The sequence below is a fragment of the Zootoca vivipara genome, chromosome 10 (assembly GCF_963506605.1).
Source record: "Zootoca vivipara chromosome 10, rZooViv1.1, whole genome shotgun sequence".
Taxonomy (NCBI): domain Eukaryota; kingdom Metazoa; phylum Chordata; class Lepidosauria; order Squamata; family Lacertidae; genus Zootoca; species Zootoca vivipara.
The window spans coordinates 38,590,691-38,609,411 of NC_083285.1; the positions used below are offsets into that span (position 1 = coordinate 38,590,691).

Consider the following 18,721-nt stretch of genomic DNA (forward strand, 5'->3'; position numbering starts at 1 on the left):
ATCAAGTGAAGCCAGCATCCCCTGAGATTCCTCATGCGCAGAGAAGGGAATTTGTATTTGCTTCCCACTGTGGGCACATAGTATCTATCTATCCGTCAAAGAAGTACATAGCACATTATTAATCAAAATGTGTGCACCACATAATGGTAGAATGCACTGATTATAAGAGAAAATAGTAGTGGAACTTTACCTGTCTTTGAAGAATGTCCTCTTGCTATTTCTAAAGAACAGGGTTTCTTTGTAACTGTCGTATCCAGAAAATCACAGAGATCATTCTCATTTTCTACAGGAAATGCCTCAGAAGCAGCAGATGGCACTGCTTCTAGTGTATAACTCCTCTTCTTTGGAAAGGACTCCTGAAATAAAGAAATATAGCTTTTTAATTTTTTAAAAAATGGCCCTTCTGAAGACAGCAAAAGTGTGTAAACGTGTGTGTGTGTGTGTGTGTGTGTGTGTGAGAGAGAGAGAGAGAGAGAGAGAGAGAGAGAGAGAGAGAGAGAAATGTTAATAATTGGAAGTTCTAAAATTCCATTGAGCTCAATAGGGCTTAATCTCATATAATCCTATACATATCTAACCAGAAGTATGTCTCATTGAGTTAATTCTGACTCTCAGATACATGTGCATAGGTTTGCCGCTTAAATACTGCATATTATTTTCCTTTTGGAAATAAGTTCTAGCAATTGTAAAAATAGTATTTTCCCTCAAAAAGGAATTCATGGTTAATTCTTATAACAAGGATAGAAAAACCAGCCAACTGTCCAAACATTATCATGAATATTATTATTGTTATACTACATTACATTGTTAAAGATCATACTATATTATTTTTACAGTAGTGTGCACAATGCTTTATGTAGTTCCATATGCAAAAAGTTCCCCCCCCCACAAGAAGCTAAATTTGCAGTGTAGATTTTGACCATATGGAAGACAACAGAGGTAGAGGGGAAGGGACTAAGTTAAAATCTTTTAGCATGTTTCGTTATTCCTACATCCAAGTAGAAAGTGATATTTTTCCAATATTATTGACAGTTTGTAAAGGTTATTTCCTCAGCTGATATAAACAGGACTTCTGGGCAGCAATGCTAGAACAGGGTGGATACAGCACATTTTAAAGAAATCTGTTAGCTGTTGTCATGATTGAGTAATATACCTAAAATCAAATCCTGACTTTCATTAGAGTCTAATTTTAGTCAATTAGAGATGATTCAGCCTTCAATCTCTACAAACTAATCTGAAATGTCAGAGCTGTCCAAGTTTACATGCAGAATAAAGCTGTGCATATGACTGTGTATCAGTTACTCAGCACTGAACAGTTGAAACAATAGCAAAAAGCTATATAGTGTGTCCTGAATATTAAAGTGTTACCATTAATAGTGCTCTAGGGCAGTGGGGAACAATCTGGATCCCCCACTAGGATGAACCTAGTATAATCTGGTCACTAGATGTTTAAATCTAACCAAACGACATCCTCTGAGTCCCCATCAGCAATATGAGCACAGTTATACTGGCCTGCCTTACAGAAGTGTTGCAAAGATTATGTATAGGAAATGATCTCAACAATCATAAAAATGCTAAGTATTCAAATAACTATGAATTGTATGAAAAACCAGTTCCTTTCGTCTGTTCTGAACCTATTGATGATCAGTTTTATTGGGTTCTAGTACTGTGGTATGCATTCTAGTTGGAGGGAGGGAGAGAAAGTCTCTCTCCACACCTTTCATAAGTGTCAATCATTATCATATTAATAATCATTTTTAAATAGCCTATTCCAAAAAAGCTTTAGACTTTCTTCATAGGGAATGTGCTCCACACCCCAATTATTGTGGTTGTTCTTTTCATAGCTTTTCTAGTTCTATTATCTTTTTGAAATGCCTTGGACTGTACACTGTATTCCAACATTATGAATTTATATAAATGTTTTACAATACCAACATCCCCCCCCAAAAAAAATCTCTAGCATGGACTTTGCATTTTTCACAGCTGCCACATATTAGGTTGACATTTTCATTGAGCTACCTTGGGTAGCTGTCATAAGTTCAGATCCAGTGTATATGTTAGGGATGTGTATTGAGCAACTAATGTGTTTTTAAAAAAACCAACACTGTGCACATTCATCATACTTCATGGAGAATGTGCATAGGGTCTGTCCATGAACAAGAAATATGCAAATCTCAACAGGATTGTACATTCTCAGGGCATGCTAGATAATTTCCAATGGGCCTTGAGGGATGTACATGCTCAACTATATTTGTACATTCTGTGTGCAATATAATAAAATAATAATAATAATAATAATAATAATAATAATAATAATAATTTATTATTTATACCCCGCCCATCTGGCTGGGTTTCCCCAGCCACTCTGGGCAGCTTCCAACAGAAAAATAAAACACAGTGATCTATTAAACCTTAAAAGCCTCCCTAAACAGGGCTGCCTTCAGATGTCTTCTAAAAGTCTGGTGGTTGTTTTTCTCTTTGACATCTGATGCGAGGGCGTTCCACAGGGCGGGCGCCACTACCGAGAAGGCCCTCTGTCTAGTTCCCTGCAACTTGGCCTCTCACAATGAGGGAACCACCAGAAGGCCCTCGGTGCTGGACCTCAGTGTCCGGGCAGAACGATGGAGGTGGAGACGCTCCTTCAGGTATACAGGACCGAGGCCATTTAGGGCTTTAAAGGTCAGCACCAACACTTTGAATTGTGCTTGGAAACGTACTGGGAGCCAATGTAGATCTTTCAAGACTGGTGTTATGTGGTCTTGGCGGCCGCTCCCAGTCACCAGTCTAGCTGCCGCATTCTGGATTAGTTGTAGTTTCCAAGTCACCTTCAAAGGTAGCCCCACGTAGAGCACATTGCATTAGTCCAAGCGAGAGATAACTAGAGCATGCACCACTCTGGCAAGACAGTCCGCAGGCAGGTAGGGTCTCAGCCTGCGTACCAGATGGAGCTGGTAGACAGCTGCCCTGGACACAGAATTGACCTGCACCTCCATGGACAGCTGTGAGTCCAAAATGACTCCCAGGCTGCACACCTGGTCCTTCAGGGGCACAGTTACCCCATTCAGGACCAGAGAGTCCTCCACACCTGCCCGCCTCTTGTCCCCCACAAACAGTACTTCTGTCTTGTCAGGATTCAACCTCAATCTGTTAGCCTCCAGGCACAATATGCAGATTTTCCCAATAAACGTGTTGCTGGCTCCTTTGTGCGGTACATGTCTGCTGTTATGCACTTTATACACTCAACACACACTACCCCAACAAAAGCAGAATTTTTAAAATAAATATGCATCACTTCATTTTACACTCATTTGCCATTTTGTTGCCCATTCACTAGTTCTGACAGATCCTTTTGGAGCTCTTTGCAGTGTGCTTCAGTTTTTCCTTTTCTGAGTAATTTGCTCTAATCTGCAAGCCCAACCACTTCACTGCTCAGCCATCCACTCCAGGTAAAGAGCAATCGTCCTACTACAGAAATCAGTGGGTGAAGCTTTTCAAGGCAGAGGCAAGATCACATGCTAATTGCTGCTGATCAAGCCCACAGTAGGAAGAACTCCTTCAAAACTGAGAGGGAACTCTAAGTTTAGAAGTAACTTATTTAAAAACAATGCATCTCAAAGCTCTGAGAAAGCAATAATACTTTAAACAAATTTGCCCAGAGTCTGAGCATGCCATGGATAAGAGGCACTACATTTCAGTTACTCGGGGAAATTAGCAAAAACAACTAGTCCTATTCTGGGTTCAAAATAAAGTTTTCTAATGCTACCAAAATGGCACTGTGAAGTAAAATTACAGCTTGAATGGTCAAAATGCAAACAAACAAACAAACAAACAGAAACAATACGCAAATCGAAACATTGCCATCCTTCAAAATACAAAGCATTCTGAATTTTGCAATGCAGTTCTCCAGTGAACAAAAATACATACACTCAGGTGAAGTGTCCATAAAAATGCATAAATTGGTGAAAATAACATACAATTATGCATTATATTAGGGGAAAATTGTGTTGCAAACATGTATATAAGGCAAAATTGCACACAAATGTGTATATTAGCAGAGATGAATTACCGTAAAAAAAATTCACAAACTGATGAGGAAATGTGGAGAACTGAAAGACTGGAAAAATAAGAAACGGAAAGAGATTTTCCAATTACTAATCACAAAACTGCACATGGGGGGGGGGGGCTCATATGGTTGCTGATGTAGAGCAACCTCCCAAACAGACACATCTTTCAGTTCTTATGAGAAACATCACCAGAACGTGTATGCTGACTCCTAATACTGTATATTCAAGTGTGCTTGATCTTTTGTCTCTGCCCTCTGCCTGAATTAGTCATACACTTTGGCTAGCCATCCCCCAGATTTCATTTTACAGAGGATCACTGAACCATGCCCGAAAAGAATTCCTGTTGGACTGTTAATATAAGCAAGCATATTATTAAGGCTACACCAAAGCCTGGGCACTCAGTCTATATGGTTCCCGGAAGCACTCACCCGGAAGCAAAGATGAGCCAATGTGAAGGAATGTAACTTAATAGCTAAATTTGGAAGTGCAACATGGCAAAGTTAGAGAATAAAGCTTGCTTTATATATATATACATTTTCTAAAGTGACAAAAGTATTTTCACTGCTCATTAACCTAGGCTGCAGTCCTAAACACACTTACTAGCTTGTAAGACCCACTAACATAATGTGTCTTTTATATTATTTTTTAAATAAACATGCTAAAATGAGAATTCCAGCTTTAAGACAGCTTAAATATTTGCATACTCTTTTTTTCCATCAGAACTGGACAAGATGAGCTCTCTTATCTATTTTGTAATATCTCATAATCTCTAGAACAAAATACAGGAAAAACTCTGCATACCAGCACCTATGCAACACCAAGTGACCATGACACTCTACTTCCACTCTGAGATAATGAAATAGAAATATAACCCCACCACCACCAAATACACATGTGGGGGAGGGAGAGTGAAAAGTTAACTTGTCTGCACAATACCTCTGTTGAAGGCTCTTATGATAATTGTTCTTTTTAATACTCTGGAAACATATTTTTAAAGTTGCTGAAACAATCAGATATATACTAAATGAAACTTAGTTTAAAAAGAACACATTTCAACATATATGTGCAAGTTCAGACAACCAGATTTTTTAAAAAAGATGAAGGCCTGGAAGGAATCATTTGTACATTTTCTCACCACCATTTTAGGGTTACCAAGGGCATAAAGGATGACTTCAAGGTCTGGCTTGCTTTCTTGCCAAATTTCAGAGCAGTGTTCTTCTGATAAGATTGACTCCATGTGGAAACAGATCTACAGGCCCAGTACAATGTGTCTGGAAGTCTAGCCTTCAAAATCTTTTTATGTGGCTGCTGGTGTTCTGGCAGGTGGCCTAGAAATCACTAGGGATCTTACATTCATTTATTTGTTTCCCATTCAGTTCTAGCGGCTATCTGTATCTGGCAGGGAAGTGGGGAATTTAGGAACAAAATTATACAATTCTAGTGTGACAACCAGGCAATATTGTAGGTTATAAACAGTTGGTCTTCCCAGTCTGAGAGGGTCATGCAGCTTGTAAAGTAATATGTGCTGATATGCTTGTCGTTTCAAATCTCTTTTTCAGTTTGTCACATTTTGGGGAGGACAATGACATACTACAAGCCTTTTATTGCTTTCAGAAGAAAGAGGTACATATTTTTGTACCTCTCAGCTGTATCTCTCGACGTTTTGAGCAAACCTCATTGCAGAGAGTGTTACATTTGGTGTCTGACTGTCAATGGCATCCAAGTCACTGCAGAGGCAAGCAATTTTATTATCAAAATGCCTAGCAAACCTGTCACAGCAGGCTTCCGATAGCTGCTGCAACTTCATTCACTGAGGAGATTAAACTTTCCAAATAATGCTAGAGGACAACTATTTGAGGACACACTGAGGCAGCAAATTAAACTGCACCATCTAATCTAGTTTTGTGGGATCAGTTCCAGCTTTTGAGACCTGAGAATGTGGATAAGGTACTTGAATGAATAAAATGAATGAATTTGAGGAGCCAAGATGGCGATGGAGACAGCAGCCTGGTCAGACTCTCCTGCTTTCAATTAAGCTTTTAAGTAGTTTTTAGCCACTTCCTGATTTTAAACTCACAGTTCTAACGTTTTACTGGCTGTTTTATTACCTCATCGCTTCTCTTTGGATTTAGTTTATTGTTTTATTGTTTTACTGCTCAATCTGTCCTACTGCAACAACGGATGCCTGATGAAGCCTGTTGCTGTGAATGACTTGCTGTTTTCTCTACTGGCTAAAAACTTGGATTAATACATTGCTGTGGAGACTTGGTTCTGGCTTGAATAAGGTACTTGCAGAAGTCCTGCTGACCTTGTGCCTTCGCTACCCTTGCCAGTTTTGACATTCTCTGCTCTTCCTAGAAATTAAACACTACTCCCAACTCCTTTGCAAGTATACTATATGCAATAAAGAATGTAGAATCACACATAAGCAAGGGGAAGGAGAAGGAGGAGGAGGAGAAGGAGAAGGAGGAGGAGGAGGAGAAGGAGAAGGAGAAGGAGAAGAAGAAGAAGAAGAAGAAGAAGAAGAAGAAGAAGAAGAAGAAGAAGAAGAAGAAGGGAGAAGCCTTGTCCAGAAATTGTCATAGTTGACATATCAGCTGAAGGTGGTAAAAGACACTCTTACCTACTGTGGCCTCCAGGAATAAATGAGAATTAAAAAGCATCACAGATATGTATCTGCTCCATTGGGGGACTACAATCCCACCTAGAACAACCAAATTACGCAGTTCTTGGACCACCTTCCCACAAAATCTTCATCCACAACCGACTCAGATGTAACAGAGAAACAGAACTGGGTATCAATAGCATACTTGTAACACCATGTTCCATATGTCCTAATTGCAACTCCCAATGGCTTAATATTGATACCAAACGGCACTGGGGCCATGACTGCACCCTGCTCTCTTGCTCTTATCAGTTTTCTGCTAAGCAAAGTGAATATTGACATTGCAAAGTTTAAATGGGTGGCTGAAAAGGAAAACAAAACTACAAGGGGAACACTTTCACTATTTTGTTCTTATTAAAATAAAGAAGAGGCACATTTGCTGAACCTCTTATGTATAGTTATGAGCAGCATGTTACAGCTCAGTTTGTTATCCTATCATTTCTATGTGCGTATTTACGGAATACATTTCACACCTGCTTTTTCATTTTAAAAATATGTGTGAGAAACATAATGCAGTTTTCAGTCAAGTCATCTGAATATTTTGATCAGTCCTTTATGCTTCTCAACAAACACAAACAACTACCATATTATAAATGGCTAGAAGTAAAATAAGAATAAGCAGCATAAGCATTTCTTCTCCTGCAAAGAACCTGTGCATGGGGGGGGGGGGGGGCAGCAGAGCTGGGGAAGAATGGGATGCTGAATTATTGAGCCATAAGACCTTTAAAGTTAGGGTGACTTTTCCAGCATTTTATCTTCCTAATGCATGAGAATTCTCTTCTTTGTAAAAATCAAGACAATTTGTCATATCGATATGATATTTGAAACAAGGGATCTATCTAGTAAGGGGTATCTTTGGACCTAGTTCCAAAAACACTAATGAAGGCTGGCATATTCTGACTCCATTCCAAAAAAGGCTAATAAAGACTGGCAAAGTCATAGCAGTTTAAATTTTTGGTGGTGAAGAGCAGCCATTACATATCTGCAATCCCCCCCCCCCTATCTCCACAGCACCAAATCATATCTTCAACTTTTCATTTGGGCAATTTAAATTATGGGAAAAATTCAAGGATATTGCCAGGGCATGGTTTCTGTTGACGTAGTGGTTTGAAGTTGCTATTTGAATCTGTCATTTAACTAAGGGCAAGTATTGTCACCCATGTCTGTTTGGCAGATGGAAGCTTCTCTGGTGGAACCTGCTCCCCAAAATAAAAATAGCAATTTCGTCACCAGGCTCTAGCAGTGGAAGACATTAGATGTGGGGTGGGGGAGCTGCTACATCTGTGCAGGTATGTGTGTAAAAGAGAGGTAGATGCAGTATAAGAGTGTGTTTTGCATATGCTGGTGCAAGTGTGTGATCTGCTCTTGCATCTGTTTATACATAACTGCATCTGACAGGTTGCTGAGTTCCCCTCTGCCCAATTATTATATGCAATAGACTATTATGCATATAATAGGAGTGCCTGGCGTGCTATGGTCCATGGGGTCACGAAGACTCGGACATGACTAAACGACTAAACAACATTATGCATCTTTTCACAGAAGTATGTGTGATGTATGGTTACATAAAGTCAAAGGGCATAGATAGTATAGATACATTAGTAGTTAAATGTTATAAAGGTGGTGACCATTTTGAGTGCATCCAACTGAGGCACTATTCACGCACATAGAATCGTAGAATTGTAGAGTTGGAAGAGACTCAAAGGGTCATCTAGTGCAACCCCCTGCAATGCAGGAATATGCAGCTGGCCCATACGGGGATTGAACCCATGACCTTTGCAATATCAGCACCACACCCAGACTAACTTTCCAACCTGGAAGGAAAGGATTTGTGCCTTAATTTGTTTTAGGGGAAAAACAATTTCCCTATTATTGCATTTTCAGTTTAGGGGTAATAATATGATTTAATATTTATTTAAATTGTGAATGAATAATAGGTATCAGGGCTATGCAAGTTTTCTGATCTACTATGCAGACTGAACACAAGCCACCAGTCATGTACAGCACCCTCCTTCCAATCTTCTGCAGTCTCAGGAAAGCAACAAGCACAGGAAGTCTATCAAGTTGCTGAGAAACACCCAGATATGTCTCGTGGGATCTGTTCCTCACCACGGGTCAAAATCCATGTAGACTTGCATTAGATGATAGCAACTTTAGCAAAACTATCCCTATTTATAATTACAAAGTAAAGCAAATGAGATACTAAACTGGTAATAGTATTAACGTGTAATGTCAGAATAGTGTGGGTGGGTTGTTGTTTTTTAAGCCAAGATACTGCCCACTCACATGGATAGCAGGAAGCAGAGATGTGGAGCCATTGCATGAGCCCTGTGATGCTCACAGCCTATATGGTATGGAAACGTTGCCAACAAACATTGCCTTGTGTTGACTAAGGAGGGGTGATGGTTGATCATGCAGAACCTTTCAGTTCAGTTTCCAGCTCTGAGTAGAATGTATGTAAAGGCTGTGAAATGTACTCGGAGTCGAGAGTGAATTTCATGCTCTTTATTCAGCTCATAGTCATCAAGGAGAAGAGGAGAAGAAGAATGGCTCTTTTCCCAAAACCATCTGCTTATATACATTATTTACACAATGGGCCTTGCGTGATTGGCTACTTCAGGGCTACACCTGTGGGCCAATTATATTGTGGATTGACTTCTGCCTGCAGCCTGATTGGCTGCTCCTACAGGCCAATCAGGTAGCAGATTCACTTCTGCCCGCCGCCTGATTGGCTGCTCCAGCAGGCCAATCAGGTTGCGGATTCACTTCCACCTGGAGTTGGATTGGGTAGCTCCCGCTGTTTCTGAATCCTATTGTTCTAGGATTCAGCTCAGTACATAACACCCCTCCCCTCTAAGTTCCAGTCCTGCCCGGGAAGTTGCATTCGTAGTCCCCAAGGTCTGCTGGCCGCCTCCGTGTGCGTTGTGGCCTGGGGTGTTCCTTGGTCAGGGGTTCTGGTTCTGGCTCGTGTTCCGAGGCTGCTGGCTGTGCCGGGGCTGTCTGGTCTGGCGCCACTGAACCACTAGGTTGTGGCTCTGGTTCCGGTGTCCTTCCAGCCTCGGGGCGCCCCTCTGTGTCTACTGCTTCTGCTTCTGCTTCCCCTGCCCACCCCTCTCGCTCTACAGGCCTCACTGCCCTGCTGTCCCCTTGGGACCCCTCTGTCCCGCTCTCCTCCCGGGTTCCTCCTGGGAATCGTCGCCGTAGCTGGTCGCAGTGGCGGCGCCAACATTGCCCCCCTTCCGTTAGTACCTCGTACGACACGGGACCGGTCACCTTGGTGACTGTGGCGGGTACCCATGCTGGGCCTGCCCCAAAATTCTTTGCGTACACTGCGTCCTGGGCCACAAATGTCCGGGGGTTCCTGCCTTTCCCCACCACTACCTCATCCTGAGCTCTGTCGGGGTGAAGTCGGTCCAGTCTAGTTGCAAGGCGCCGGCCCATTAGTAGTTCAGCTGGGCTCCGGCCCGTCGTTGTGCTTGGGGTGCTGTGCTGTGCTAGAAGAAATGCGGCAAGGCGGTATTCCCAGTCCCCTTGTGTCATGCGGCGGAGGCTGTCCTTGGTGGTCCGCACCATGCGCTCCGCTTGGCCATTGGTGGCAGGGTGGAATGGTGCTGAGCGGATGTGGCGGATGGCGTTCTGCGCTGTGAAGGTCTGGAACTCCTCTGACGTGAATGCGGTTCCATTGTCCGAGACGAGGGTGTCAGGGAGCCCGTGGGTTGCAAAAAGCTTACGTAGTACCCGAATGTCTGCCGCCGTAGAAGTGGACGGTACCAGTGCGACCTCCAGCCATTTGGTGTAGGAATCCACCACTATGAAGAATGTTTTTCCCTGGAAGGGTCCAGCGAAGTCCACGTGCAAGCGTGACCATGGATGTCGGGCGGACTCCCAGGGCTGGACTGGGGCCCTTGGGGGATCCGGGCGGGATTCTTGGCAGGTCTGGCAGTGTTGGACCCAGGCCTCTATCTCTCTGTCAATCCCCGGCCACCACACATAACTCCTGGCAAGGGCCTTCATCCTCACTACCCCTGGGTGTGTCTCGTGTAGGGCTGTGAGGACCCTTTCGCGGAGGGGCTGGGGAACAACAACCCTGCTTCCCCATAACAGGCACCCCTTGTGGGCCGACAGTTCATGTTTGCGGTTTGTGTAGCCAGCGAATTCTGGCCCGGGGCTGCTGCTGGGCCATCCTCGCCACACCCAGTCCAGGACCCGGGAGATGACCCTATCTTTTGTGGAATGGTGCGCAACTTCTTGTGCCTGAATGGGTCGGTCGGGAAGCAGCTCCAGGGTCATAACCTCTTGCGCAGGCGCTGGGTCGGGGCCTGTTTCTGGTAGTGGTAGCCTGCTGAGGGCGTCTGCGTGGCCCATCGCCTTCCCAGGGCGGTGGATTAGTGCATACTGGTAGCCGGCAAGGAAAATTGACCACCTGAGGACACGTGGAGACAACACTTGGGGGGTCTGCTTCTCGGGGGCAAACAGGCCAAGCAACGGCTTGTGGTCAGTCACTATGGTAAAGGGCCGCCCGTACAAGAAATCATGGAATTTTTTTACGCCCTTCACGATTGCCAGACCCTCCTTGTCAATCTGTGAGTAGTTTCGTTCGGCTGCAGCAAGCGTCTGGGAGAAGTATGCCACCGGCACCTCTCTTCCATCCGGGAGTTGGTGTCCCAGGACAGCGCCGATGCCATAGGGAGAGGCGTCGCATGCCAGCACCACTGGCAGCCTCTCGTCGAAGTGTGCCAAGACCGAGTTCGAGACGAGCAAGTCCTTGACTGCCTGGAATGCGGCCCTTTGTCGCTGGCCCCACACCCAAGGGGCCCTTTTATCTAGGAGTCTGTGTAGGGGCTCCGCTACCGCTGCCTTATGCGGAAGAAAGGCATGGTAAAAGTTCAATAGTCCCAAGAATGACTGAAGTTCGGGCTTGCTCTTGGGCGCTGGGGCCTCACAAATGGCCCGTACCTTGTCACCGGTTGGATGGACCCCTTCTGCGTCCACCTTAAATCCCAGAAAGTCCACCTGCGGCACTCCCAGTAAACACTTTTCCCGCTTCACCTTGAGGCCCGCCATCTGGAAACGGTGCAGGACGGAGCGGAGGCGGTCCTCAAATTCCTCTGGTGTGGGCCCGGCGATCAGTACATCATCGAAGAAGGGGGTGACGCCAGGAATCCCTTTAAGGAGAGAGTCCATTAGATTCTGGAATATGCCTGGTGCCACGCTAACGCCAAATTGCAGCCGCTTTACTCTGAATGCCCCTCTGTGCGTCACAATCGTCTGAGCCTCTGCTGTGGCTTCGTCCACAGGCAACTGTTGATACGCTTGGGCCAAGTCCAGTTTGCCAAAGATTTTTGACCCAGCCAGGGTGGCGAGGACATGGCTGACCACTGGCACTGGGTATGCATGGGCCGTGAGAGCCTTGTTTATGGTGCATTTGTAGTCTGCACAGATGCGGACCGAACCGTTAGGCTTGACGGGTGTGACAATTGGAGTTTCCCAGGGGGCGTTGGGCACCGGCTCCAGCACTCCTTGCTCCACGAGTCGGTCCAATTCCTCGTCTATGCGGGGTTTCAGGGCGAACGGGACCCGGCGGGCCTTGTGCCTGATGGGTCGTACAGCGGGGTCTAGCTGTAGGGCAATGGGGGGTCCTGTATATCGTCCCAATGCCCCATCGAAAACCCCTGGAAACTCTTTGCATATGGCGTCCACGTCCACTTGTAAGCTAGTGCGGTTCACCCCGATAACGGCTAGCCCCAGAGGTCCAAACCATGCCAGTCCCAGTAAGCTAACGTAGGGGCCCTTAACTACCAGCAAGTCCAATTGTTGCTTTCGCCCTCGATATTGCACCCTGAAGGTCCCCACCCCCATTGTAGGGACCTTACGTTTCTGGAAGTCCCGGAGGGTGAATGGGGCCGGCCTTAGTTTGGGACCCCCATTAGGGCACAGTTCCCTTAATGTTCGGGCCGAGATTATGGATAGAGTTGAACCCGTGTCCAGCTCCATGCGGCATGGGGCTCCCTCTATCTGTACCTCTATATAAATTTTCTCTGTGCTGGGATGGGGCAACTGGAATACCTGGTAGTCCGTGATCTCCGTCGAGTTGCCTTGGTGCATGGTGCCGTGTGACCTGGGGCTCCTGGGTCGGTCATCTGATGCTTGTCGACGGGTGAGTCGAGCCCGACACACCCGGGCGATGTGTCCCAATTTTCTGCACTGCCTGCACTCTGCGTTGCGGAAACGACAGGTCCTCCTCTCGTGGTTCTCCCCGCAGCTTGCACAGTTCCCTCCTTCTCGTCGAGGCTGCTGTGGTGTGTGTGCTGCTTGAGTGCGCCGCTGTACTCGGTGTACTTCCTCCCTGTCAGATTCGGATTCGTCGGTGAGGTCTTCGTGGTAGACCCTCAGTTGGGATGGCGGGGCCGGTCATGCCTCTTGCGTTGACCTCTCGGCGGCTTCGGTTGCCAGGGCTTCCTCCAGAGCAATCTGGAACGTGAGGTCTTTTTTGGCGTAGAGGCGTCGTTGCAACATCTCGTCCCTCAGGCCACCGACGAGGCGGTCACGAAGCATGTTCTCCAACTCTGAGAAGTTGCATAGCCGGGCGGCTTGGCGGAGGGAGGTCACAAACCCAGTTATGGTTTCCCCCGGGGCTTGCCGCTTTGCGTAGAAGGCATTTCGGCAAGCTACCACCGAGGGCTGTGGTGAGAAGTGCTCCTTCAGCCGTTCCATTATTGTTTTGTACGAGACGGTAGCGACATCTCTAGGTGCAAGGAGAGCCCGGGCGATTTCAAACGTCTCCTCTCCACAGACGCTGAAGAATGTCGCCCTCTTCATGGCATCGTTGGTGACTTCTTTCGCTTGCAGGAGGAAGTTGAAACGGGCAGCGTACCCTTCCCAGTCTCCTGATGCTGGTTTGAATGGCGAGAAGCTGCTGTCGGTTGCCATTCTGGGTTCCTTGGGTCCTGGAGCTGAAGCCTGGATGCACGGTGCGATGCAGCGGTGCAGCAGGTGGCGGTGCTGCGGTGCAGTGCGTGGTGGCGGTCAGCTCAGCAGGATCCCATCCTCGTCGCCAGTGAAATGTACTCGGAGTCGAGAGTGAATTTCATGCTCTTTATTCAGCTCATAGTCATCAAGGAGAAGAGGAGAAGAAGAATGGCTCTTTTCCCAAAACCATCTGCTTATATACATTATTTACACAATGGGCCTTGCGTGATTGGCTACTTCAGGGCTACACCTGTGGGCCAATTATATTGTGGATTGACTTCTGCCTGCAGCCTGATTGGCTGCTCCTACAGGCCAATCAGGTAGCAGATTCACTTCTGCCCGCCGCCTGATTGGCTGCTCCAGCAGGCCAATCAGGTTGCGGATTCACTTCCACCTGGAGTTGGATTGGGTAGCTCCCGCTGTTTCTGAATCCTATTGTTCTAGGATTCAGCTCAGTACATAACAGGCTGGATAGGCATAGCTAGGCAGCTTGATGCGTGACTGGAAAACATGAGGGGATTGTGGTGTCACAGACTGCTAGGCGGGGATTTACTTTGCTTAGCCATTGCAGGGGAGAAGTTCCATATATCTGCTACCAGGCAGGGTAGGCTTCCTGGCTATGGTGCCTTCCTACCAGATTTATGGTTGCCCTTTGCCTGAGAATCTCCCTTGCGTGCTTTTCACAACAGTGTTATCATGATCACAAGGAATGCATCATTTTTTCTTCTAAGAAAATGACATGATTAAAAAAACTAAAATGAAATTCATTATAAAGTCTGCATGTTTTTAGAAGAAGAAATGTGTCTCCTTCCTTAAAAATGTAATTAAAATATTTCTATTACTATGGCAACATAAATAATAAATAGCTCTGTGCATAGCTTAGCAAATAATTAAGGAGTAATATTCAGTTAAAGTATTAGCATATTAGCTGTTTAGAAAAAGAAATAATCATGTTAGGGCATCATAAACCTTGAGTCAATAATAAGATTAAATTATACTTCATGATACTTTTTTGAAGCTTATTATCTGCTATTATTAGACACATGGAGATAAAGCAAAATGCAAAAGCTTTATTTTTGGTATTTCAGAAATATGATACCATAATATGGTTTACCACATTGATCAGCTGCCACCACCATTTTCTCAAAATGATAAAAATGTTTTGTGATCCTATGGAAACAATCTGTGGGGCTACTGCAGAAAACAAGTTTGCCATATAGAGCAGACACCATTCAGACACAGTTCTAAATGGCTTCCACACAGCAGCCTTTCTGTGCAAAAATGGGTTTCAACCATGGATGAATCATATTAATGATGCTCGGAAGCAGAGCAATCCAAACCAAGGCCAGGAAGATGCAGAGTGGTGGATTCACTGCTACACTTGAAGCCTTGCCAGCTCATGCCAGTCAGGATAGGCAGATTCCCCCCCCCTTATTTTTTGCTACATCAGTTCTATCTGGTGCTGCTGCCCTAGTGGATTTAATGTGGCTATGGCAGTACACTGCTACCACCAAACATCTGATTTCAGTGCTGACTGTTGGCTACCATATGGGGAAGAATGTGATACTTGAGATTTCCACCACAGTGGATCCTGCCCCCTCACCCAGAAGGCACACCTCTCCACCAGTGCCAACATTCACCACCCTAACACACAGCCCTACCATCAGTATTGGGGGATTAATACTGCATTTTAAGTAAGCAAAGGGGCACAACTTATTTCCTATAAAAGTACTGACAATTGAGTGCTTTTACATATCCCTTGAAAAAAAGAAGCATGATCTGAGTGTATCCCCAAATAGTCAAGCTACATTCACATCGCCAACAGTTGGAATTTGATGGGACCTTTGACACACCTTATCAGCATGGCTCATATGTGCTTTAAAAAGGATCTCAGGAGAAGATGATGTGGTGGGAAAACAATGCTGAACTCCCTAATGCTGTAGCATGTTAAAAAAAATTGGTAGGAAACTAGTTTCACTATTTACTTAAACCTTTAATAGCCATTTTTCTAAATAATTCATTGACTCTGGTGGCACACAATAAACCTTTTTATAACCATCAATATAAATTAAAGCCAAGTAATAAAATGACATAATAGCCAAGCAGAACGACTGGGCGTATAAGACGACCCTCAACTTTTCCAGTTAAAATATAGAGTTTGGAATATACTCGCCGTATAAGAAATACGACCTGGCATATAAGACGAACCCCGACTTTTGAGAAGATTTTCCTGGGTTAAAAAGTAGTCTTATATGCAGGAATATACAGTATATAGCAAAGCACAACCAGTAGCCTGAAGAACAGCAAAGAGCTATGTGTGCTAAGTGGGTGCTTATTCCTGCCCCCACCCCGGTGCAACTAATAGTATTACTGGACAACATTTTGAAGCTATTTAAGAAAACATAGCACAAGATGAATTAGCAAGCAAAATTTTATCTCTGATCAACCATAGTAACCCAATACTACTTCTGCATCAATAATATTTTTTTACTTTTCATCTCTGATTAGAACTCACCTAGAATACACATACCACTTTACTGGTCCAACAATATCCTACAGTGGAGATGGAATGCTAGCGGTAGTGGGGGTTTCTGTGGGGGGGGGTGGTTCTAAAATGAATACCATATTCCATGACTTATTTAACTGTATGAACCATACTGAAAAACAGTCATAAGACATCACTGGTTGGAGCACCTTTTTTGTTGGTGTTAAGTGAGAAAATTGGTTGTCATTTATGTTGCTCAATGATAAAAGTTTTAAAGCATTTTGACGGAAATTTTCTCTGTGTGGTACATTATCTAATTTATGTACTTTACAAGGAAAAGAACGCGGGGTACCTGTTTCATAGAGAAATATGAGACAAAATTACATTTATTTTAGGATAACCCTTACTAGCTTATTTCCCTGTTAAATTGCTAGCTACTGCATTTATTATGATAATTACATTTGCTGAATTACTTGCTCATCTGCTGTTTCTGCCAACAGCAGCATCTCCTCATGCAGAAGCCGATTAGCGGGAGAGCTGAGTACAAAAGTAACCTCTGTTTTCAGATTCCATTATTTCCAGCATATCCTTTGTCTGAAATCTGGCAAACATGCTGAAGTAGAATGAAAGCCATGGTACTCTCCCTTAAATTGATTAAAATGGACTACTATATTGGCAAGCCGTAATATCCATATAAACTTCAAAGTTTACACTGTGAATTCTTGACTTTACAGTAGAATTTCTAACTGCTAGGTAAACTGAAAGTTTGGGAGTCTTTAAGAGTATACCACCCACACATTCAAGCAGCTACTGAGCAACTGAAAAGGGCACTATGTAGTCTACCCTGAAGGAATCAGCAGGCAATGATTATACCCTGCTGAAGATTGAGGGAAAATCAGCATAGTGAAAGAGAGCTGAAATTTATTTTAGTGCTTCCTTATATTGATTGTTACTTTCCAAAGAAATTAAGCCAACCATTTTCTTTCATTTGGTACAGTCTGTGATTTATTTAACAGTTGGACATTCCTGATGTAAAGCACATATTCCCTCACCCCAATTCCCTAGCCAGTTCCATTGAAATACTGCTTCCACTCATTACCAGAGCTAGCTGAGCAGCTTTCTGCTAACTAGTTCCTAGTTTGGATGTACCAAGTGCTCTCAGTGCCAGATGGCTAAGGTTTGGAGCCAGGTAAGCAGGAATCTGCTCATCTGAGTTCCAAAGCTCAGAACTCTTGTACAACTGTGTGTGAGTTCCCAAAGCAAACCACATATTGATTTTGCATAATAAAGAAAAACATACACACACATAACATATTATCCCCCTTCTTCTTACCCTCCCTCCACGAGATCCTCCTGCCACGAGAGAATCCTCCGAAAAGTGAGCAGTCGAAGGTGGTTCATTTTGTAATTGGGTTTGTCCCCATCCCTCCCTCCCCCCAGAACCCCCCCCCCCCCCGCCACCAAGAGGCTCTAGGATGACAGGAAGAGATACAGGCGAGTGTCCACCCAACTATCTATTCAAATTTACATCATTAATACATAAAATAATACACATTACAAAATATCACACAAAAAAGAAACAAAACAAAGAAAGAAAAAGAAAAACCAAAAATAATTATATAATTATTCATTTTTCATAAACATTATTTTATAGGCTTCCCCTTTTCTGATTTTCATTTTAAAATCTCAATTAGGCAATTTTCTTATCATATTCCAAGGTGGGGATACTCACAGAGTGACAGAGGATGGCGAATGGATGGGGGTCAGTGCAGAGGAACCAAAGGAGCAGGACCCATCACCAGAGGTGACCCCCCCATTTCCACAAACACGGTGGGGTCTGAGGTGTAGGGAGCTGTGGGAGGTATGCTCTAGGAGGCTGAGGCAAGCAAGGGCCCACAGCCAGCACCCTAGCTGGCCAGGTGGGTTTTTTTAGCTCTGGGAAGAGGCGTGTGATTCCTCAGCTGGAGTAGGCACAGAACAAATGAGGATCACATGCCTCATTAAGCCCAGATGCTGCAATCAAGATTCAGGTGATAAAAGGGAAGCAGAGTTGAGGTGCTTGAAAAGAATATCTGTTCAGGCCTTTCTTTTTTTCCTTAGTGCCTGCTCCAAGTTACAGTTCTGCAGCTTACCCAGTCCCCCACCCTTGGCATGTTAAAAGATGATGAAATTCTAGCATGTTTAAGCTAGGATGCAAGTCTCAGTACCACAGCTGCATTACCCAAAGGCCTTGCTCATGCTTTCCTTTGTCCCACTGCAGCACAAAGCAGCTTTCACAAAGTTATCAGAATGATATAAAAGTTCCTATCAAACACAAACATGTAAAAAGGACAAATCGACAGCATTTCAAAACACACACACACACACACACACACAGAGAGAGAGAGAGAGAGAGAGAGAGAGAGAAAGAAAGAAAGAAAGAAAGAAAGAAAGAAAGAAAGAAAGAAAGAAAGAAAGAAAGAAAGAAAGAAAGAAAGAAAGAAAGAAAGGTCAAACCTTGCAGGAAGGATCCCTGCAGCAAATAAGCAAACAGTCCCA

At 44.3% G+C, this 18,721-nt stretch overlaps 1 protein-coding gene across 1 annotated transcript in view; it reads right to left on the reverse strand.

The window, feature by feature from the left end:
- The window catches only part of LOC118090759 (ankyrin repeat and sterile alpha motif domain-containing protein 1B), a 192,167-nt gene that overhangs the window by 97,057 nt on the left and 76,389 nt on the right, over positions 1-18,721 (reverse strand). Inside the window, exon 10 of the mRNA XM_035126879.2 lies at positions 191-356. Within this exon, the coding sequence (XP_034982770.2) occupies positions 191-356 (166 nt within the window). The remainder of the gene's footprint in view (positions 1-190; positions 357-18,721) is intronic.